This window comes from Cottoperca gobio, chromosome 15 (genome assembly GCF_900634415.1).
Source record: "Cottoperca gobio chromosome 15, fCotGob3.1, whole genome shotgun sequence".
Lineage (NCBI taxonomy): Eukaryota > Metazoa > Chordata > Actinopteri > Perciformes > Bovichtidae > Cottoperca > Cottoperca gobio.
Genome location: NC_041369.1, coordinates 4,940,300 through 4,965,168, shown reverse-complemented (window position 1 = coordinate 4,965,168; position 24,869 = coordinate 4,940,300). Strand labels below are relative to the sequence as shown.

The 24,869-nt window shown below is 39.8% G+C and overlaps 1 protein-coding gene across 1 annotated transcript in view; it reads left to right on the top strand.

The window, feature by feature from the left end:
- Nucleotides 1-24,869, top strand: part of adgra1b (adhesion G protein-coupled receptor A1b) — a 195,817-nt gene that overhangs the window by 131,595 nt on the left and 39,353 nt on the right. The window contains exons 15-16 of the mRNA XM_029449473.1: nucleotides 14,057-14,184; nucleotides 23,276-23,399. Of these exons, the coding sequence (XP_029305333.1) occupies nucleotides 14,057-14,184; nucleotides 23,276-23,399 (252 nt within the window). The remainder of the gene's footprint in view (nucleotides 1-14,056; nucleotides 14,185-23,275; nucleotides 23,400-24,869) is intronic.

The following is a 24,869-nucleotide window of genomic DNA, read 5'->3' as shown; positions in this document are numbered from 1 at the left end:
CAATGTGGCCCCCTGTGCACTCCTAGGAGAAAGATAAGAGCAGAAAATGAGACGTCTGCAATTAGAAGGGGAAGTGATAACATGACAGGTGAAGGGGTATATCTTTAGGCAAGGTCTGTTGAGAGCCCTTCAGATTTTTATTCAGCGGTCTCACAGTTTGGATTATTTTAGGGTGGGATATTAATATATGCATTTCACTGTTTTTACACAGAAAATTATTGTCTTGGCTACAGTGGGGCTGCCAAGTTTTTGTTAGATTAGAGCCAACCTTGCAAATTGTTCACAATTTTCAATTATTTTCGTATCCAATAAATAAATTGCAAGACCACCTGATGAAATCTGGGACAATTCCACAGACGGATCAGTTCAACATGAATGTGTGCTCTCTGATAGGACACACCAAGAAAAAGAAAGAAGCATAATTTTTGGGTGATAACAGTGAAATGACTAAAAACAACTTGTTTATCCCTCTAACAGAAATGTTCCTGTTCAGCCAAAGCCTGATGTACCAGTACCTTATTCCTTTGAAGCCATAGAGCTTCATTGTTGTCAAAAACTATTAAAACTCATCAGTGAGCCACACCGTTGTAGAGTGACATGTTTGTGGGCAGCATTGTTTATTTGGAGTAAGTTTCAAATTCACAATCCTGATCCTTTAAATGTGCGTATTAATCTACAGTTGAAAATAGTCCCCATACATGCAATAGTTCCTCACAGTAGTAACATTTAGCTTGAAACTACAGTTCCCAGCTGTTTTAGGACATTACTGAACCCTACTGATCAGCTTTAAAGATCTAATGTCTTCATAGAAACAAAGAAGGTGCTGTGGTTTTGGTCTATTCATGGGTTTTCTTGGCAAGGTGAAAAACACAAAATAATGCCTTTTCCTTGAAGGAGGATTGGAACAGGCCATTTTGCCTACTTGGAATCTTCATTCATAAGAGTGTGGATGATACATGAACAGGGCAGTAGCTGTCATCCTGGACTGTGAATTGGACCCATGACAATGTTTGAGACAAGATCCCTTTTCTCATATGAACTCCACACATTGTTCGTGGTTTCCTTTTTCACACATGTAGCACACAACGGGAGATTTCCCGTGGCAGACGCGTTCTTTCTTACTGGAAATACTGTGTTTGGTTTAGGCGAGGGCGCCTGGGTAGAGCGTGTAGGAGGCACAACATGACGTAGATTACAACACGTCACGAAGCCGGTCACCATCGGCTCTTACAGACAGAAGTCTCTCGAGATTGTTTATGTTGGCGTCTTCTCGTTAATGACCCCTTCTTCTTCACCCTCGTTTGTTCGTTCCGGTTTCACGCCAGCCACGATTCAAATGTCTTTAAAACTCACTCTCCACAAATACTCTGGAAAAAGAGCTTCTCTATTCACACATGCGTCAAATTGGACATTAACCAAAGCTATAAACTGAAGAAACATGTACGATAAGGCGTCAAAAGTCGGATTTCTTTGCATAGCCCAAAATAACACGCAATGTCTCCCAGGGCTTAAAAGGCCCAAGACAGCAACAAGGAATTATTCCTCAAACAACGTCAGCACATTAAGAAAAGAAAAGAGGAAACCTCAGGAGAGTCTATACAAAGAGAGTTTCCTCCTCCTTGGACAGCTGGGTGTGCAACAGCCGCTGTAGGTGGAAATACTTGCTATAACAGTACAATTATAATTTAACAATATGATCATAAAGTCTCAGGAAAAGGTCCAGTGAAACTCTCCAATGAAACAAATCTATGACAGATCCAAGATCAGTTCTTCAAATTGTCCAAGGGGCCAGTTGGGTGGGGTCAGTGAGCAGTTTGGAGTGGCAGCAAGGTAGTTTGAGAGAAGCTTTTCCTCGATGCTGCAGAACAGAATAATGTCAGCTTGATTGATGGCAGTAGAGGTCATTTTAAACGGAAATCTTTTCCCATTGGGTTTATCTTCAGTGTTGATTGGCATTGTATCATTCTAAGTGTTTTCTCTGTGTATCTCTCATGTTATGAGTTCATGTGTACTTGGTACTTGTGTTTGATAGTATTGGTCTGAAAAAGATGTATGTCAGAGTGAATTACCCATCCATAGAAGGCCTTTGTATAGCTGGGTGAGCGATGCGCTCTGGTATCAAAGGTGAAAACTAATGTGTGCACTGACATTCCCTGCTCTTTCACTGTCCTGACACTTTGCATTTGCCTTACAAATGGCACTGACGAGATGCAAACATGTAAATTGGCGGTGGAGTAGATGGAGCGTCCACTTACGTCTAAATGGCACAGATAGCACAACTGTCAGATGGTAAAATGAAACTGGGCTGAGATCACGGCGAGCAATCTGTAATCAAAAATGGAGGAAGATTGCATTGCGGTTGGGGTATGGAGGGATGGGAAAAGAGGCTGTCATACAGTATCTTCCTGGGCTGAAGGGGTAATGATTTACCTCTATGTCCTTCTCTCTCAATCTGTCTCCATGCTTTTTGTCTATATAATCACTCTTCATCTCCTTATCTCCCCTATCACTGCTTTTCATTGTTGTCCCTACTACGAGCTGTTTTCTGTTAGATGCACAACCTAACATATTCTTCATGCATTAATTCTTTGCACGGTCAACTGCACTCATTCGATAGCATCCCGCCTCTCTGAGGCAGCTAAATGCTACCGCAGTTAGAGAACATGGCAGCAACAGTCCAGCGCTGGTAACACTGCTGACAAATGCCTTTATTTTGGTTTTTCAGGGAGATGGTGACAAGACCCCATACCTGCGAACGTGCATTGTGGTTTCTATGGCGATATAAATAGAGCCATCAAATGCCTGACTTTACACAGTTGCTTTTTATGCAGCACTAAGGGCTATTAGAGGTTTGAACTGGAGACAGAGAAATGGCACGTGAAAATGGTGGACAGCAACAGTGTATTTTTGTGAGCTCCACACAGGCAAATGCGCGCTGAGACCTCCATTACCAGAGAGCAATGCATTCTGTTAGAGAGGCTATTTGCATTGTGTTGCTTGCAGCAGCTCTAGATAACAGTGCATCCTCTCTGCCACTCCATCTTTAAGTGTTAACAGAGCAGGACCTGTGGACCGCTGCCCTATTCTCGTCCATTGTTACAGGGAAGAAATGGCATGTTTTGGTACAATGTCTCGACCTGCAAGGGTCTGCACCTCGTTGGAAATGTATGCTCCCACTAGGTGTGCTGAGCACCATGCCTCCAAGGGACCGGAGAGCAGAGCGTGAGCAGTGTGTGTAAGACGGCCAAGGTGTTTCTGGCATGCGTGTGTGTGCTTAGATCTGCCTCTGTGTGACAATGAGTGTGTGTGTGTGTACGTGCACACTTGTGAGCCCGAGCTATTGAGCATTCTGTGGCGTGAAGCGGTTGGAAGAGATGAGTCACCCCTCTCATACAACACCAACCAACCAGCTCTCTCTCTCTCACTCTCTCTCTCTCTCTCTCTCTCTCTCTCTCTCTCTCTCTCCTCTCTCTCTCTTTCTCTCATCTCTCTTCTCTCTCTCGCTCTGTCTCTCTGTCTCTCTGTTTCTCTGTCTTCCCTCTCTCTCTCTCTCCCTCTCCATGTCTCTTCTCTCTCTCTCTCTCTCTGTCTCTCTGTCTCTCTCTCGCTCTCTCTCTCTGTGTCTGTCTCTCTCGCTCTCTCTCTCTCTGTCTCTCTCTCTCTGTCTCTCTCCCTCTCTCTCTCTCCCTCTCTTTCTCTCTGTCTCTCTCTCCCTCTCCATTTCTCTTCTCTCTCTCTCTCTCTCTCTCTCTCTCTCTCTGTCTCTCTCCCCCACTGATGTGCACACACATGTAAAGACAATGAGAGACATGACGTTGGCAAGCAGAGTTTCAGGCATGCTCATTTAAAAAAAAAAAAAACCCTGTTGAAGAGGTTAGTCTCATTCCAGTCTCTTTGCTCTACATTTTAAGACGATCTTCTCTCCGATTCATTTTTTCATTGATTCTTGTTGCCAGACTGAGGTTTTCTAACATGTATGGAGGACCAGGGTGGTAGCTTGAATCTAAAAATAAGGAAATTGGGGTTGCGCAGTGCCATTTTGGTGTGACTAAAGTCAGAGGCAATAAGAAATACCTTGTGGAATCTTGTATTACTCTTTGCTCTTTTTTATGCAATATACAAAAGGTAAAAGTTTGTAACACCAACTGTTACTTTGACAGATTGTTATAGCTGTATTTAATTGATGTTGATTCTTGCAGTAACTTGCAGAATCTCAACAGTATCTAACAGTAAAGGTCTAACAGCTACAGTTATACATTGTGTTGAGTTGTGTACTTGCATTATCCCAAATGTTTCAAACTATTTTCAAACAAACAGAAAGCTGTCATTTTAACCAATGTAACGTCCGTTTCATTTGGTTGCCTTTATTGTCGTTGTATCCTTTTTGAGCATCTGTCAGCGTTATGGTTGTCCGGTTAACCGGATGAAGGACTTTAGTCATCGGACAGACGTCTCGACGTTATCAGAGAAACAAGCTGAGCAAACCTATGTCTCCAGAGCCTTGTTGAATAAGCACAGATTTGTTATGTGAAACTGCCTTATTTTGTGTTATTACCGGTTTTACTCACCGGAGAAGCTGACTTTAATGAAGACGATGACCCATGATGCCACGCTGTTTCACGACACCACCAAACTCTGTCTCTGACATTCATGTCACAAAGGATAAATTGTAATAACTTTGGTGATCCCTTAACTTTTCACCATATACCTGGAAAAACAAATGAAATCAGCCTTAGCTGTGTTTAATGCTTATTATTAAGATGGTGATCGTTATAAACATTATACGACCTTAGCATGTTTGCATTGTCATTGTGAGGACTGTGTATGGGCTTAGTGTGCTAAAGTGAGCTTTAAGTTCAAAGCACCACTCAGTCTCACAGGGCCACACTCATGGCTGTATACTAGAAAAGCTACAACAGTGTTGTCACTTCAGTCTGAAATGCAACCTTTAAAACCAGGAAAAGACACTTATGCGTTATAACGATATCTAAAATCTAAGAAGTCATCTATTCTCATATCACCACAAACTACATCCTCCATCTTTTTAAATCTTTTAGCTAAAACTGAACGTTATAACTTTCATGAAGTTTGGATTTATTGCACGTCTGTGGAGCTACTCAGTAAACTCTAGTCAGCCTGTGGTAAGATTGGGTAGCTCCCAGTAGCCAATGTGTTAAACTGTATTAGAAAGGAGGCATCATGCTCAGCCAATCTTCCCTGGATAAATAAAAAGCTAAAGAAAGAAAGAGATTAGAGTCACGCCGTGTCTCCGTCCTATATTAAAAAGGATTCTTCTCCCTACTTTCACATTTGTTTGTATTGATTCTTTCTGTCCGTAGCAGGCGTGAGTACTTCCAGTTGTAGGGGGAGGGGAACAGTGAATTATGAGCTTGTACTCTGTTTACAAGGTTGAGCAGTGCACAAGGCTCATTTTGTTGATAGTCATGCTTTAAATATCTCCACAGAACAGCGATTGCAATAACTTTTGTATAGGAATTTGAATAGCCTAAAGCTAAATGCAACACTTCTAATCTGAGGCTCTGGAGAAATTAATGCTAATGAAACAATGCCCCCTTGATGTTTGAGAGATAAATTCACCACAACCTATGTATCTGAGCCTCATCTAGAAGGGGCTTCATCTTTCACACCGAGCAGGGTTCTTCATCAGCTCCTGATGTTTTTGATGCATGTGTACTTGATTCCACGTGATTCGATCACTCGTTTCACGCTGGGCCTTGTTTGCCTCCGCTGTCGAACATTTTCTGTGGCGAGGCGCTGATTACGAGCATGAACGTATCTCAAATCTACGAGCTCACTGACAGCCACCAGGTGCGGTTGAAACATTGATGACCTGCATGACTGTTTTTCTGACTCTTGTCAAGTCCGGAGGTTATTCTGTCCTGTCCTGTCTCTCTCTGTAATCTGGTGGTGTATGGACTTGATTTGCACACTCACTCGGTTCTGTTCCTGCGTTCACGTGGCCACTCAAGGATGATAAAATACAGTGCTGGATGGGAGCCGGGAACCCGCAGGCTGTTCACTAGAGGATTTTAATTTTGTTTTTCTCTCACTCCCTTTCTCTCCCTTCTCTCCCACAATGTTTGCGCACTCTTGCGTGTACCAATGTGATTATAACAGGGAAGGGGGCACATTTGCGAGGACATATGTCACAGATTGGCTTCCAGATTCTGCAATTTCAATTAAAGTAAAATGCAGTAAATTCAAAAGAGTTTGGGTTCTACAGGTTGTGTAGTGCATCATCATAACCAATCACCAGGCTAAAACAAGGCACTGAGCCTGTAAGTCCTCTCAGATGAACTGTGTGTTTTCCCCATTTTATATTGTAGGGCTGATAACCTTGCACCCACTGTGCCTGTTCGCTGAGATTTTGGATCAAGTTTAATTGCCTCTGGTAATCTGATTTTGGCATGGGGAGGAAGGATCCTGGATTACAGTTGTAACTACAACACAAACAGAGGATCCGGGGCCTGTTTAGCTGCGGGAGCTACTGGACAATGGAGACATGTTTAGTTGTAACATGCCAGCGCTAATCCAGAAGAGGCTAAACTAAACTGCCCTGCATGCTAGTATTGTTGCCTCTCTGTAATGAATTTCACTGTCAGAGGGCTGGTCACATTGTCCTGCCACACAGTAATAAAGTGGCCAGTGGTGCAGTGATGTAATATGATAGCAATAATGATAATAACTGGAGTGGAGGAATTACATTTGAAGCTGGCTGCTCCTGTCCCCAGCTGACATTCTGCTATTGGCTTCTGCAAGGAAGTGTACAACAGGGAAGAGTTGTTTAGCAAACGCCGCAAGCTACGCCAATGGCCTATCAGTCATCATGACAGCCAGGTCGACATGGGAAATGCAACTTTACAGTCAGTATCTGTTGCACAGTACAGTGAGATCTATACATAATGTAAATGTACAGGAGACTATGTAACGCTCAAATGAAGGCAGCCTTTAAGAGTTTCACAACTGTGGTTTGGTTCATTCGGTCCAGGACCAAGGGGGAAACAATGATTCATTGATGGTAGTTTGACTTTGAAACCATGTTGAAATCACATATCTGCTATCATAAAATCCTGCGTTTGGTTTGTTTGCTTCACACCACAAACAAACCACACTAGAGTCCACTTGTTTATTCCGCTCCAGGTTTGATTGACAGCTTCCACACCAGCCCAAACAAAGCGTATTAACCGGTAACAACAGTGCGGAGAAAAGCTATAGTTCTTGAGTCAGTGTTGAGTATGAAATACAGTACTCTCAAGCCTTCTCTTCTAGATGTGCTGCAGCAGTTTGCCTTGCATCACCCCTGGAGAATAAACGTTGCTTCTAGGAGCCATATGAACAATTTGTTCAGCGCATCCTGAAGTCCGCCCCACCATTTTCTTTACGGACTATTCATCTGCTGAAAGGGACAGTCTCCCTTCAGCCTTCAGCCTGTTTCTTTATATTCTCTCCCACCAGCTCTGCCTGCTTTAACCTTTATTTGTCCAAGGGAGTGTTCTGCTGAGCATGCAGAAGCTTTGCCCTTCTTTACTTTTATACTCTTCTGCTGTATATGCTGCTCCATAAAATGGAAGTTCCTCTATTGTTGGCCTCTGAGCTGTTCAGCACCTCGCGCAAGAGTACCTTTGTAGTAGTTGTGAAGAGGGGTTGTTACTCAAACACTTTCAGCCAGCTTCTCCTCAATACTTTAGGTTACTGCTGTCTTTCTTTGGGTGGACTGGAAGCTGACCGGTCCACCAGCACATCGGCTTGAAATGTTTTTTTAATATGCCGTGTCTCAATTCAGATTCTTTCCGTTAGTACACTTCCATGTAGTACACTGTATACACTATGTACTTATTTGCACAATGCGTGAATTTCGGACAGGGTAGTGCTGTTTCAAATGGAACACGGCTGTTCACTTACCGGAAATGACGATCTCAACATTCTTCTTCTTCTTTTTAAATGGCAAATTGCAAGCAGGCGGAGCATTACGGCGATTTGACCCCAAAGGTCACCTGCTAAATGATCTGCCGGCACTTTGACAATGGTATTGATTAAATTCCAGTTTTTACCCAAGAAACCGCAACCTTTCTACAAGTTTGGTTGGCTCTTCTGCTACGTAGCCAAAATGGCGACCATTGACAGTGAGAGGTGTCCACCGTTCCCCACTCAACTTAGACCGTTATGAGTACACCATCTGGGAACTCATAGTCCACTGCATTTAGGCACACTAGCAAGTGTAGGTATTGAGACACAGCCTTAGTCTCATGTAACTCTTGAATAGTTTTTGCTGTACTCCTGATTCTATGTATCAGGGCTGCAACTAAACAATTAATCAGTTATGAAAAGTTACATTACTGCATTTTGGTGATTGACCAATTGATAAATAGTTTCAGCTCTACTGTTTTTCTAACACTTTGTCCCTTTAAGGTGTTGATGGCGGTAACATGTTACATCAGTGTCACATCACAACTGTTTTGCCTTTTCATGGGTGTAATGTCTTTCAAAGGTTTGCCTTTCTCAATTACTCAATCATGTGGTCTATAAGATATCAGAAAAAAGTTAAAAGGCCCATCATAATCTTCCAGATTGACATATCCAAACTGCCTGTTTTGTAATATGCTGTTGATTGACTGATTAATTATCAATTTGTTACAGCTCTAGTCTCAACCCAGTGAGCATGCATTGCAAAGAAATCTTGAATGCTGTAACACATGACTTTTCTCATTCATAAATAAAAACAATAATGATGAGTCTGTCTGTCCGTTCCATTCTTGCGGGCGCGATATCTTAGGTCTGGAGGGAACGTTCTCTCTTTCGTACTCTCAAAGATGAACTGATTGGATTCAGATTTTTGGCCACAACTCAATAATTCATATGCCAGTTATGACGATTTCACACAACTGTGTAATGGGATAAAATAATGATGTGATGACATTTTAGACAGACATGGATATAAACTGTAACTTGACTGGTTGGCGGAGGCATACAAACCCGAGGCAGTAATTGTAGTTTTATTTCTTCCAATAATACCCCCAACCACGCCAGTGTGCATAATTATATTGCTTAATTTTTGAATGTGACATTAATTAATGGACACTGCTGTCTCACAATGCGATGCGATGAGGAACTAGTAGAGCCAGCAAAGAGTGAAAAGATGGTAGACAGTGCTGTGAATAAATAAATAAAATTAAGTAAAAAACAAAGAATTAATGAACATAAAAAAAAAGCAGTCTCTTTTTTTGAACGTTTACTAATTGGCAGTAGTTCAAAGCTGCAGCACAGTTTCCATTTGTCCGTGCAGCTTTTGTGCACAGGACATTAATTTCTTACTAGAAGTCAATTTACAACTTTTTAGTAACTATGCACTGGGTCACATGTATGGTTTTCTGATTAACCAATTCTAAGATGCATGAAGTCTTATGGATTTTGAGGAAAGCAGCTCAGCACAGCTGTGGGCTGGTGAGCTTTATTTGTTGGGGTGAGAAATGGTTAAAGACTCTGGAGGCGAGAAGCTGACATTCCCAGCCAACGTTTTAAGCCCAGTGATGATGATCATGTATCCCATGAGAACGTTCAACTTCCTCCCTCACACCTAAAGCCATTTAACCATGGCTGCCGTCACTCATGTGACGCTTCGCATCACACCGAACGGCTCAATATGTCTGGGCACGCTTTAGGTTTTTACTGATGCAGTCACTGGTTCTCTCTGAAACATTATCTCTTTGACCTTTGGTTAAGATGATGTTTTTGTGGGGTTATTTTTCCTTGATCTAAAACCCTATGAAGTGTGTTTTGCTCTTTAAGTATATAAATCAGCTTACTGACTTAAAAGCTTCATTACAGCAGGATTTCTTGCTCATGCTTCAGGCCTTGATTATTTTTCTCAGCAACTTCTATTCATTGAGCTGTAATTAACACCAGTTGTTATTGTCCTTCCATGACATCGCTCCAGGGACAAATACAAACTTAATAATTCCCTGTAAAACTGTCGCTACCAAATTATGTGAAGCTGTTTACAATTTTGGAATGTGTTTGTCATGTGTTTCCCCCCAAAAGGGCCACCCCCCTACTGCACTTCTCCGACATGTTTTCCCTTCCTCTTTCTGTCTGTGTGCTACTGTGCTCCCAAATGATGGTATATTTTATTGCTCAGGTCTATAGTCCTCTCTCCTGCTCTTTCCCTAGCTCCCTCTTGTCGTTTTTGATTTTCTGTCAATAGTTATTCGGAGACATTATGGTTAGTATTAAAACTGCTCTAATCGATATTTTTGTTTTAGCAATGGATCAAATGACTATGTATCTGGAAGGTGTCGCACTCAATGACAAACAAACCCAACAATTATCACCCGACTACAGTTCCTCTCAGCTCTGTGGTTTATTTGCTTCTTTCAGCTTTTGGTTTTATCGCCCCCAACTAAACCTTTTTGATCTAGTCTCATCACTCTCACCAGTCTTGTTTTCAGAAGCAGCAGATTGGGAGCTTTCTTTTGAAAACAGCTCTGTACACGACCTGTTTAGCACTAAACAACAGAGCAGTAACTAGCTGGTGAACAAAGTGGAGCATTTAGCAACTTAGAAAGTAAAGAGCTAAAAGGAGAGGGAACACACATGCAGTTCAAAATGCTTGCACCGCGGCACCGACAGGAACCGATTATTTTCATAGCCACACACACACTCACAGGTTCAAATAAATGGCAGTTTCCTCTCCATCTCTGATTGACATTTAGCATGAACGATTGGCCTGCACCAGTACATGTTTTACTGCCCAGCTGGGGCCTCGTTGGTGCCGTTCTGTGTGAGTTTGCATTTTCTCCTGGTGTCTTTGTTCTGTGTCCTGCGGGTGCCCGGGTTTCCTCTTAAAATCCAAAGATGGCACATTAGCAATTTACAATGATAACAGAGACAGCTTCATTCCTCAAAATTCTTGGTCATCTTTTAAACAATGGAGGCTTGATTTCCTAAGTACACATAAGCTGGCGTCTCGTATGTAGCCGCCGTTTTTGCCGGTTGAAATGACAATTTTTGCTATCGGATTTTATCAGCTTTAGCCAGCTAACTCATAAGTTAACGTTGGAAACCCCTTCGTCAACTGTAGAGCAGATACACACAAAGTGTAATCCATTCCTTAGACTTTAGCGCATGTGTCTTACTGTAGGTGTGATTGTGACAGTAAATGATTGTCGGTCTTGTCAAAGGAAAAAGACTTCAGCCACCTGGTTCAAAAGTTATCAGCCATTTAAATGGCCTCATAGATGTAGGTCAGAACGGGTTGATACCGAAAGAAGGAATAAAAGAAGCCGACACCTCTAGAGACCGTAGTCAGGTGACATAGTATGAAGGGCGAGTATTAGAATAGTAGCCATAACAACTGATAACACCTATTTAATCAGCTGATAACAAAGCATGGGTGCTCCAGCTCACCATGTCAGTGTACAGTTAGTGGTGGAGGAAGTATTCAGATCGTATACATAACTTGTAGCAACACCATAGTATATAAATACTTTATTACAACTAAAAGTCCTGTATTTAAAATGTTAAGTAAGACAAAGTACAAAAATGTTAACTTCAAAATATAGTTAATACCAAAAGTAAAAGTACTCGTGCAGAATGGCCCATCTCAGAAGAATGTTTATTCTGAGATGGATTGCTTAGAATAGACGAGGCAGAGCTCAAATTAATAACTAAATACTGCTGGGTAGCTTCACCTACGTATAATATATCATCATTTATTTGTTGGTTATGTTTTGTATTAATAATCTGAATCTGCAAAAAGTAATTTAAATGAGTAAATGCATGTTGAATAAAGAGTACAATATTTGCCTTTGACATGTAGCTAAGTAGAAATGTTAAGTAGAATAAAATGGAAATACTCAATTAAAGTACAAGTTCCTCAAAATGTTCCTTAAATACAGTACTTCAGTAAATTACTTAGTTACTTTCCACCACTGGGTACAAGGTAATAAGTGATGAATGGCGAGATCGACGAATGGATGAAAAACATGTTTTAGTGCATCAAAAGTGACGTATTGTATGCAGTTTAATATAAAGTGATCTCTTGGAAGTAGCAGAACAATATACAAGCGATGAATCCTTCATGATGAACACCTCCAAAAAAAGTGAACCCCTCTAAAAGTTACATTGTGAAAATATATCTCTATAACTTGAATATAAATCTCCAGTTCTTTCACTTCCCTTTGCCATGTTTCTGTTTACAAGTGGAGGAAAGGCTTTATTTGACTCAGTGATGACTGTTGGACTGAGTGTCTTTACTCCCCAGTGTCCTGTCCCCAGACCTTTTTATTTCATCTCGGGCCACTGCTTTACAACTGTGCTTAAAAATGCTCAGTTCAAGGTCACGACCCCTCACTGTCCCCAACAGGCTCATCCTCAACCTTTGGATAAACACGGGGAGAGAATATCCCACTTGGCTACTCACCAAGACAATGATAGTGTATTGTGTGTGTGTGTGTGTGTGTGTGTGTGTGTGTGTGTGTGTGGATCACTCTCGCAGACACAAACTTGCAGTGAGCTGGCAGGGTTATGGAGATACGGTGCGCTTTATTTAGCAACACTGCTGGCCCCACATAGAGATGCAAAATTGCTGAGGAGATTTTGCTGTAGCTTGTTTTGTCTGTTAATACAACAGATGTCAAGCATACAGCAATAAGTATCAGGGGAGACACTACAGGTCAATAGGGTTTACATTTTTCTAATAGATATCACCGTGAAACTTCCCCAGTTGATTACTTACATTAAGACAATACTTTTTTGTATTACACGTTTTCTGAAATGTTATGTTTAAATATGCAAATGAGGCATTATCTTATTAAATATGTGCTAATTTGCATACATTTCCAGAACAATAATCTGAACATTAGATAAAGCCACGTTCAATATTTTCTTTCATTTTGTTGACATATTAGAGTCAAACGTTTTGTAAAGAGGAGATTCTGGATATCTGTTTGTATCACTCCATAAAGCACAAAATACTGTCAACAGCCGTAAAGAAAAAATTATCTTTTTAGTAATAAAATGCTCTATAAATCAGGCTATGAATGATAGATGAGTAAACCCCTTAGTAAAAACCTTCAGAATACAGATAGGAATGAAGCTAAAAGGTTTGGTGTATGTAAGAGCTGCTGAAGTGGACATTTCTGGCTCAGTCTGAGAAAAAACACATTTTTAGAAAACAGCCTTAATTGTACAATTCCATACATTTTGCAAGACACTACAGGTGAATAGGGTAAAATATTTTAACACAAAGATATCACTATGAAACATCTCCAGTTGATTCTTCACATTAAGACAATAACTTTTTTGTATTACACATTTTCTGACATGTTATGTTTAAACATGCAAATGAAGCATTATCTAATGCTAACTTTGTGAATTTAGGAGAAATCTACAGATGTTTTCTGTTCACTGTTCTTCGAAGTAAAATAGTCCAAACTAAAGTTGTGTCTGCTTTGAGAGTTTTAAAGCTTTTTCAATCTGTCAAAATGTGTACTGTAAGAGTTGAGGACAAGAGTTGGTCCTCAAGACATCATGTAGAATAAATTACAAAGCAAATGGACTGTGATGTTGATAAGAGCTTAATGAGCGTCTGTTAACAATGTGCCTTTAGAGACCCAAAAAGCATCTTAAGTTTGTTTTCATTTTTTGTCTTCGTGCTTGGCTGCTATCCATTTTTGTTTTGCTTTTTATGTTGGCAGACTAGGAAGATTATGCTATTGTTGCACTCAGTCGCTCTGACTAAGAGTGTCAGCTAAACGCCTGAAATGTAAATGCGGGAGGAAGAATATTCACTCGACAGGGTTGTTCCTCTTTTATGCTGATTTGGACAACATTCTAACTCAAAGACATTTCCTTGATATTTATTTGTATTTCGCTTGCATATCTTGTCGGCACAGTTTACACTTTCTTTTTTGGGTGGATTGTGGGAAATGCTGTCTCTGTGCAGGCCGAGATCGTGCTCACTGATTGTGTTTGAGATGACTGTATTTCTGATGGCTTCTGTCTGATCCCCACTTTTCACTCTCTTTTTCTGCCTTAGGATCTGAAGAAGGTGCTGTCTTTCCCCCCGTACCCTGGGGAGTTTCTGCACCCGGTCGTGTATGCCTGCACGGCGGTCATGTTGCTCTGCCTCTTCGCCTCCATCATCACGTACATAGTGCACCACAGGTAAGAAGAAAGCATCACCTGTAATCTGTTGGATTTAAACTCAACCCCTTGAACTTAATTTCTACATCTGGACACTCAGACACGCAGACGCTTTTGTAATCTCTGACCTTTTTTCCTTCATGCTTTATTTTTGAGTACTCTGTCACAGATCCTGGGAGTGAGTCAGATGCTTTAGGCTGGCGTAAAGCACTGCAGACTGTCTGACTAAGAGGATCTAAAACACATACACAGATGTGTGTATATATGTGTGTGTGTGTGTTTCAGACATTCAAAGCAGAAATGTATGCTTCTAATGGATTTCTAAGGGGCATTTAGGCCACCTCTTCTGCTATTATTCCATATGGAGAGGAAGAATGTACCGTGTGGCTCCTGTGGTTTTGCACTGTGGCATCTGTCTGCTCTTCTTAAGTTCATCTGTTGTTATGAAAACAGGGGGAGCCTGACTGGCGCATTATTTCAGCACGGCAGTTCATCTCCTTTTGTCCTTGTGGAGCATCAGTCATTTTACCATGTCAGTGGCATTCATTTGGTAATATTGTAGCTCCATCCAATTTAATATAAAAGAAATAGGAAATGTATCAAGTGTCACGTTTTCAAAAGGATATTGTTTTCTTAGGATAACACAGTTAACTGATATTTCCTCAGACAAGTTTATTTGGTTGTATTTATGTTTTCCTGTCCTTACTGTGACTAAAGCACAAATAGTTATCAAACTGTGTGAACACGCTGCAGCATTTGGAGTTTGCATCCATCTGTGACACCTGGGACAGAGACAGGGTGCGTCCTTCTGCAGTCAGACAGCGATTACAGCATCTGGGGCTCCAAACAGCAGCATCACTAACTGTCGTCTGGCACTGCAGTATTGACTGAAGGAAAAAAAAGAAAACTGCAATACAGGCAGGAGCAATTTCAAATTCGCTGAAGATTAAGAATTATTTTTAGAGTAAAATGTAAAACAGTTTCCAAACACCATTGGATATTCTGATGGTTTGTGCAGGATTAGTTTATTATTAGTGAAACTAAATAAAACAATAATGCACCAGGATCCATAAAGTTTAAACACATATTCATTGTAATGAGGTGAAGAAGAGAAAAACCCTTTAAAAAATGCATTTATGAAGGAAAAACACAAATATTCCCCAAAAATTGAATTAATCTTTGAATTAACATTAAAGGTGCTAAACTATGGTGGTTGCAAAGTAACACGTGTTACCAAAGTTACCAGTGTAGATCTTTAGTTGATACATAATACTGAGATACATACTACATATTACACTTCAAAACTGAGGGACTGGACTCTTTATGTTGTAATATAATATTTAGCATCTTAAAGTTATAAAAATAAAACACATTATTTAAATGTATTACTATGCAATGATGCCTTTTTGCAGTTCTGCCAAATGTATTCATATTACTGACAGAGCAGACTGATGGGTAAATACACAAAGAATGGATGGCGGCCGCTGATAGGACAATGAATTACGCATCATTTGAAACCGCTATCTGCCTCAAGTCCGATTCACAAGAGATATTTTAGCATATTTGCAGCTGAGTGCAATTTGCTCGTTTTCAGTCTGATTGCAAGGATCCATGTGGAAAAGTATAAATGTTGCCTTTGTGTCAAGAACACGGCAGGCAGAACAATAGCAGAGAAGAAAAAGAAAAATTACATTTTATGACGGCGAGCTAAAGGTTCTGTCCGACAAGACATTCCTCTAAAACTTCAGGCAAGGAATTTAAACAGAGAGAAACCATATTTGGAATTAGTCTGTCAGTGGGCTATCAATGCGCTTCAGTTACCACCAACTCTGTGAAGACGCTAATAACGTCATTGTAACTGTGTGTGGCTATCAGTGCACATGATTAGATCTTTCTCAATTGGCATTATTTTGCAATGAGGCTCCTTTAGAAAGGGGTCGATTTTGCAACAGATGTGTGCATATTACCAACATTTAAATATGTGCATATAGCACAGGAGCACCGAGACCACATTTGCTTGGCCCTTTGGGGGAGCTCAGAGAATTACACTTTTATTTTTTTTTATTATTTAGTGGTCGAGTATTCCGCGTATTATGAATTGGCCCCTGAGTATGTTTACATGCACATTAGTGTCCCAGTCTTACCCTGCTTTAGTTCATATTTGGGATATGAGGTTTATATGGAACATGAGGAACCTGGTTATTCATATCCCTGTGTACATAAACCGATCGCCTACCTGCTGGTGTGTCTTCACCTGGAAAAGGTGTTTACATGCAACAGTATGTCACTTTCTAAGGGCGTGCTCCAGCGAGCTCGCCCAGGTTTTTCAAAAACCGGACTAAGGGCTTATCCATGTTTCTGAATCCGGGATAAGGTGTTTACATGGGTAAAGCATAACTTGGATATTACAAAATATGATACTTGTGTGCACGTTAACACACTCATTCATCACAAAGTGCTTCTCAGAGGAAAAATACATTAATTCCAGTCCAAACTAGAGAGAGAAAAAGGCCATGTTTAAGATATGAAGCCAGAGCTTTTGTGGTGTCTGTCACACACAGGGGAGGGTTAGAGGGTTTTTCTTTCAACAGCACTCACATTAACTAAATCCAACACCTCCTCGTCCTCCTCACCTCCCTCAAGGCACTCCCCAGCACTAAAACACATCTCTGTTTAGTAACACTTTAGTTATGTAGTGTAATTCCCGCTGACTGACAGTATCCGAGCCGTGAAGCGTGGGGACCGCGTGTTAAATGTGCAGAATGTGAGCGAGGCTGTTTGAGGAGAGGCACAGTAGATTGTGCATGTTTGAATATGACACTTTCTCATAATAAACACATACGCACATAAATATATGCATACACTAAGTGCCGTTGATTCTTTCTCTGCCAGCAAGATGAGCCAAGAGAGAATCTGATCTGTTATTATCGGTGAAATGCTGATGTAAGAGTAACAGGATGTTTCTCCTCACAATTATCAAACTGAATTACTTTGTTTTTATTTATTGGCAGCTAGATCATTTACAGAAGACAATTTCAAATGCTTTACCTGACGCCTGTTGTGATAATTGTACATCAAAACAAAATAAAATGCTTAAGGAAATTAACAAAAAAGCAAACAAAACAAAGAAACAAACAAAAAAAACATCCAGGTTCAAATCAATTTGCTTTAGATTCATCATCAAGACATTATATTAAATAACAATAATTCAAAATGAATAAATGGAAAAATAACAATGCAATAATGAAAAATTGCACTTTTGCCTGTTAATTGTTATATGTTTCTTGTTTAACCCAACATTTCTCACATTTAAAACTCTATATCAGAAATATAAAGCAGCATAATAAAATTTCCAGGTCAATAAAAAAATATATTTTTGTCTATATTTTGCAGGAGTCAACCAAACAGAACTATGTACAGGACAAATTAAATATGAGGAATGGTAATATTCAACGTATGCACGTCTCATGCAAAGTTGTGTCTTTGGGGTCTGACAACAACTTTTTCTTCTGGAAAAACACATACTGCATACAGGCTTAACAAATATAGGCTCATTTGTAGCCCATAGCTAACTAACTGACACCATGGCAACATTACATTAAATCTTAAATAACTTGTTATGGATCCCATAAGAAGGAGAAATACAATAGGAATGACAAAATAATGTTTCACATTATCCATATATTGTGTGACTGTATTAGGGAATTAAGTTTCAAATGCCTGTAGTTAAAGGGAGCAGAATCAGCACAGAGTTCATAATGCCTATCAACATTTATGTTTCCTGATCATGTTTAGAGAAAAGTAATCCAAAAGTATATTTCAGTAAAGAGCTGCCGGTGACAGTTCAGTTATATCAGACTAATGGAATCATAATGACAATATGATCATGTTGTTTTATCTTTTTCCATCCAAATTAATGATTTAAAAAGCAATAAAATAAAATACTTAAAGCTGCTGTAATCCATATTTTTATAATAAAACATAAAAATGTCCTTTTATCCTTTATTTATACAGGTAAAATCTCATTGAGACACAGGGTCTCATTCTCAAGTGAGACCTAATCAGATGGTAACAGTACCATACAAGTTACAGACCTACAGGACACTAAACACAGAGGCAACAGTCAAATAAAATATCATAAATAAAATTGTCAGCTGATTTCTCCAGATATTTTAAAACTTGTTTAAAATGTCCCAGGGGTATCAAGCTGGACAGCTTAAGTTCCTGCTGAAGCGTGTTCCAGGTTGAGGGGGCCGAGTATGACAAGGCCTTTTTTCCAACTTCCGTGCAAATTGAGTGGATGGACAGAGTGATGTAGTTCTGAGATCGTAGCCCAGAGCTGTACTGTTTGTGTGATATGTAAGTGGATATGTAGATGGACAGCAGTCCAAGCATATATGTGTAGATGAATTTGTACCAGTGCAGAGATCTGTGCATTGATAGTGATGTCCAGTTGACTAAAGAGTACAGCGTGCAATGGTGTGTGAGGGGTTTACAGTTGGTTATGAACCTCAGAGCCCCATGATACACAGCGTCCAGCAGATGAAGGGAGTGAGCTGAGGCGTTCATGTACACAACATCCCCATAGTCCAAGAGCGGCAAAAATGTGGCAAAAATGTGGCATAAAACAAGTCGTTTTCTAGCACTGGTGGAGAAGCAGGCCTTGTTTCTAAATAAGAAGCCCAGTTTTAATTTCAGTTTCCTTAAAAGATTGTCAATATGGTGTTTAAAGCAGAGGTTGTCGTCAATAGTGATGCCTAAGTATTTCTAGGTGTTGACAATTTCAATGGGGGTACCCTGTGCAGACATGATGCAGGGAAGAACAGCTGGTACCCTTTTCTTATTGGAAAATAACATGACCTTTGTCTTGTCTGCATTTAACACCAACCTGAGATGGAATAGGTGCGACTGAATAATGTTAAAAGCAGACTGCAGACCTTCAAATGCAACAGCAACAGTGCTAGCACAACAGTATACAACAGTATCGTCGGCATAAAGATGTACAGAGGCATCAATATTTTGACACATATCATTTACATAAATTGTAAAAAGGGTGGGTCCTAAGACCGAACCTTGAGGAACACCTCTGGTGACATTAAGAAAGCTGGAGGAGACACTGCTGAATTGTACACATTGCTTACGATTTGAAAGGTAGTTTGGAAACCAACCAACAAACAGTTTGGTCACACATGTCTATATCTGATAACTTCTAGCATAAAATGCCATGGTCCACAGTATCAAATGCCTTGGATAAATCTATAAAACGGGCAGTACAATAACTATTTGCGTCCAAGCCTTCAACAATATCAATCACTACTTTCAAAGCAGCCATTAATGTACTATGCTGCTTCCTAAAGCCCGACTGATACAATGTTGTTCAAGCTTAAGTATTCTTTGATTTGATCATTCACCAGCCTTTCAAGTACTTTAGCTAAAATAGAGAGCTTGGAAATTGGTCTGTAATTTATCATCACCGTGGGGTCACCACCTTCCTAATAGGGGGAGAACACTTCTTCCTTGTGTTACAGAGATATCTATTGAAGTTTGCATGCTAACTAGCTAATCCCGGCCCAGTCTTGTAATACCACTTGTTCCTCTAGAGGTGATAGTGAGTAACTGTAGCTCCAGTCTGCCTCAGTCCAACATGAGAGAACAAAGAAGTAGAGCAGCACCGAGTGTTCCAGGAGATGGACCTTCAGTTAGCAGTTAGCTTCAGTCAGAACAAACCCCAGCACCAGTCTGATCCCAGCAGACTGCCCCCACTCCCTGCAAAATCAACAAACCTTCTGTAGCTGCCAGTACACAGGTCAGGACGAAACAAAAACACACATCTAAACTCAACATGGACCATACAGCCCCGGTTAGTGGCAAAGTAAACACACAGGTGGCTAACGTCAACTATAGGCCTACACCTCACATGAAGATTATAAAATGCAGTGTTATTTTGACTGACTTTCAGAGTTTCAGCAGTTTGGTCGAATTTTGTGTATTAAAAAGTAATTAGTTGTAATTAGTTTTTCTTTATATAACTGATTTCTCTAAAACTTGATTATATGCACCAAGAAGTAGAGGTGAAATGCTGATCCATATTTCTCTGGAACATATGGCCACACATTGTACTTTTAACAGCGCTGCTAGCTACCTCTGGTTTATGGCACTGATCAGCGTGTTTGGAACGTTTCTTCCGCCAATGAAAACTACCCATTGTATAATGTGTCATATTATACTGTCCATAGCTTTATTGTCTTTTACAGTTGGCTCAGTAGTGGATGCAGGGTGAGGGAGCAGATGCAGAGAGAGGACAGTTTTATCCCTCTCCCCTACCTTCTGGGAGATGGGGATGTGGAGGGTTGCCAGGTTAATGTACTTGACCCAATGAAAGCCCAGAGCAGAGCCTATGAAAACCCCCTTCCAGGGAGGCCAGGAGCCAGCCTGATTTATTGCCTCTTTGCTGGATGGAGTTCAGCACTTGGACCGCGGCAGAGGCATCTACAGCAGCGGCAGCTTTAACTCTCCCTCCCCTTACACAGAGCAGTGAAGCCCGGCCCCAGACACGCCTCATAGCTCACTGCTGAGCAACTGCTTCATCTACAGTTGGCTCACGTGCAGCTGGGACTCCGCTCCTCCATTTTGGGGAGTGGAGATTTCCAACACAAGGTTATATAATTTCAAATGGTGACAGTGACTGTATGAATGAAAAGGAGGGGGCTGACATAGGAAATTAATTAGAAGAATGGACGATCTGTGAATTCACGTGCAACAAATATGTTAGTATTGTCTGACCTATTTAGCCTATTTTCTAACAGCTGGATGGAAAATGGTAATGTGGGTTAAGTGCCCTGCCCAAGAGTGTGTAACCCCCCCTGGCTAATGCCATATTTCATAAAGTGGATATGAGTGCATGGTTTTACATTGTAAAAATGTCAATTGGCTCAGCCAACTGGAAGCAATCTCTTTTATTTCATCATCAAATCAGCACAGTGAGTCCTGTTTGTGTGCATATAGCCCTGCATGTACTGTATGTGTGAAATAGTGTGAAGGAGCTCTGTTGGAAGGCTGTGCACTGAATAACACACTGAGCCTTTATCGTATGTGATCTGTGAATAGCCCTTTGCCTAAGGTCCATCTTAAGAAAATACATATTACACAGTTTGTTGGAAGTGTTATCATTTTGTTAGCAGAGGTTTTTTATTTAAAAAATGATACATTGAAATTGTTATAACCTTTTTCAGGGTTCCCCTGGACCCTTTAAGTCCTTAAAGCAATTTAAATCATTATTCTAGAAATAAGGCCTTAACTGGTATTAAAAGGTCTTGGATCGATCGTTCAAATGTCTTGACATGAGAAGTAGGATTTTATGACATTTTTTCTGACATTACAATTTCCAAATTTCAATATCATTTGTAACATCTATTTTTTTTAAATAATTGACTGAATGCATCTGGCATTAATGTCACACAGATCTGGATAGCAGAAACAATAACAATCATATTGTGTTTGCTAACAAAGTGCAGATTTGCAAATTCAAAGATAACTGTCTATTTAACAAAGATTTTTCTGCAATGTGTACGAAGCCTACTGAATGTTGTGCTTGGAGTGTTTCAAACTCGGCACGATTTCCAACATTTGAACTAGATCATCTAAGTGTTTCACTGGACCATAAAAGTCATGTTTTATGTTACCATAAACATTTGTGGAAAAATACATAAATGTCTTAAATTTTGGTCATTGTAAAGTTGGTCTTTAATTTCCAGTGTCATTAAAAAAAAGGTGTAGCTCTTAAAACTGATTCTTTGGATTTTTTTCAGCACTTTCTCTTCATTGTCATGAAACAGTTGAAGTACAATTAATATGAATTTAAAAGCAGCGCGTCTCTGTCACTGTATTGCATGGATCTTCTTTGAATGTTTGTGCTGTTTTACCTTTTACATAAAATAAATCTTATGAGGAAACTATTTGTTTTTCATACAGTTGCGCCCAAAGTGAAAGAGACACATTTGGTTTGGTCCACTTCTTTCTGCTAGACAATCAGATAGTATCAATGCAAAGAAATTAAGTTAAAGTTTACATTTTGACTTTCGCAGTTGACTCTTGTGTATTCATGTAATCAGGATTATTCACTCTGACCAAGATGTTGTTTTGTATTTGGACTTTTTAAAAATGCTTATTTGAGCAAACCTAAAAATAGCATTTTATATAAGTTTGTGTACAGTAAGCAAAACTCCCAGCATGCACTGGGGACACATACTCATGAGCATAAGTGTAATGTGACTGTATGTGTGTTCCTGCACTGTTACAGGTGTATTGTGTTTTGTTGTTCTACAACTGTTCCACAATAGCATTGTTGTAATACAGTTATGAAGTTAGACCATGAGTGATTTTGTGTACATGATTGATGACATGCTTCCCAATTAATCTGTATGAGTTCATGGCTAAATAAATATGTCTCTCTCTGTTGTGTATTCTGTCAGACATGACATCTCAAAAAAGAGCTTGCTAAGCCTGGTGAGGCTATATATTGTACTTAGGGTTGTCACAATATCAGATTTTCACTACACAATTATTGTGTAGCCAAAAGGGTTCACAATAACAATATTATTGTCATATTTAAAGCAAATAATAATAATAATAATTTGATTTGCTAACTGTCATGAAAAGGTAACGGTCTGTCAAAGTTTTAAAAATCAGCTCTTGGCCATAATAAAAAATAAACAAATCTATTTTCGTTAGATGAATTATGTTGACTCAACTTGAAAATATTTAATGTTGAGCCAAGGTTGAAATGTTTTCAGTCTTGAAAGTATTCTATTATTCAGCACGTATTGGCAGCCGAGTATGTAATGGCATGTTTGCACAACTCAAACGCTATGAGCACCATTCCCCAGGCTCTCCTGTGGTTGTTAATCTATATGGCAGTAGCAAGGTAAAAAATAAAAAGAGGCAATGTATGCAGACCTTGTGAAAGACTGGCTTAAATCATACTTGAAGTGACTGATGGGCAATATACCTTGAAAACTGAATCTCAATGAGATTTGACTATGATAAACCACACAACATTATGGTGTATGGTATTTACCTGCTAATTCTTTTGATTCTTGGTCTTTTTTGGCAGCGCAATCCGCATCAGTCGGAAGGGATGGCATATGCTTCTCAACTTCTGTTTCCACACGGCTCTGACCTTTGCTGTGTTTGCCGGCGGCATCAATCGAATCAAATACCCCATCATCTGTCAAGCAGTAAGTGCATTCCCTTTTCATTCATCCCACTCTCAAAGCTTTTCAGAAAATTGATTATGAATGTCTACTCAGGTGTTGGAAACCAAAGCCCAGAGTGCAGTATGTGGACCTATAGTAACCTTCTTTAAGTCTTTCATGCTTCTGCTGCATGTATGGATTCGTCACTCTCATAGTAAAGTGTTGACACAATAAGCCATGATGGGTCAGGTTGTCCCGTCATAAGTGCACTCACTCTCTGTCTCTCTATTGAATGTGTTGATGCCTGGGGTTAGTGGTAGGCGTTACAGCCCCAATCTTATATCATAATTGGCAGTATGTAAAACATTTTGTTGTCAGTAGAATTCCACACAAATATGTTTTTCCACTGAAGTTGAACCTTGCATTGTTACCACTTAACTGTTCATAAAATGACAGTTTTACAGGTATTATGACATTTTTATTTGGAGCATTCATGCACACATTCTAACACCCTCTACAGCTGCCAGACCGTCAAATGCAATGTAATTGTTCCTGTTAACATTAATAATGCATTTGTTTTGAGGAAGTTACTAGAAATGTTGGGAAATAAAGAAAATATTATAGATCATAGAGCAGGATCGGCAACCTTTTCGTGCCAATATGCCGACTTCATATTTATTTATAACCCACATTGATATATTTCTGCTTCTGTAAATCCAAATGGATCCATTTGCCTTACAATGCTAGAATAAAACTAAACTAAATATAACTTGTAGCCTGTATTGCAGGCTTCAGGTCGAAGTATGTAGACGTATTAAATATCTCTGGAACGCTGCATACGAGAGACTTACTTCTGCCCAGAAGCTAACCGTTGTGCCGACTCTTGTGCGATCGTATCTCCTTTCAGAAGCTTTGCAATCCAGCCTTCAACTGAAGTGTCATTTTGGAGACTTGGTCAAATAAATCCATCATGATAAATCCAACATTGAATGTTTTGGTGATTATTTATTTATTGTTCCATGTTGAAAACTGTCATTGTTGTTGTTAGCCGTCCACTATCAATTCCTGATGTCTTCATACAATCAGAGGCTGTGTTTCTGACTGTGTGGTCTGAAATGTTTCAACTATTCATAACTATAACACTATTCATTGTTCCCAGAGAATGTGACTTTTATTCAGCACTCAGGTAAAAAAACATATATATACTTTGTTTTATGAAATACTTGCAAAACTAATGACATTCCCAGCACCATCAGCTGTACTTTGTGTTAGCTGGTTAATTGTCAGTATGTTAACACACTAAACTAATATAGTGAAGATGTTAAACAGTATACCTGCTAAACATCAGCGTGTTAGCATTGTCATTGTGAGCACTCACATTAGCATCCACTCACAACAGTGTTTAGCTCAGAGCACCGCTGTGCATAAGTACAGCCTCATTGAGCCGTTCACGTGGACGTTATCTCTTCATCTTGTTTAGGATTATTTGTGTCTGAATATTCATTGTGTTGT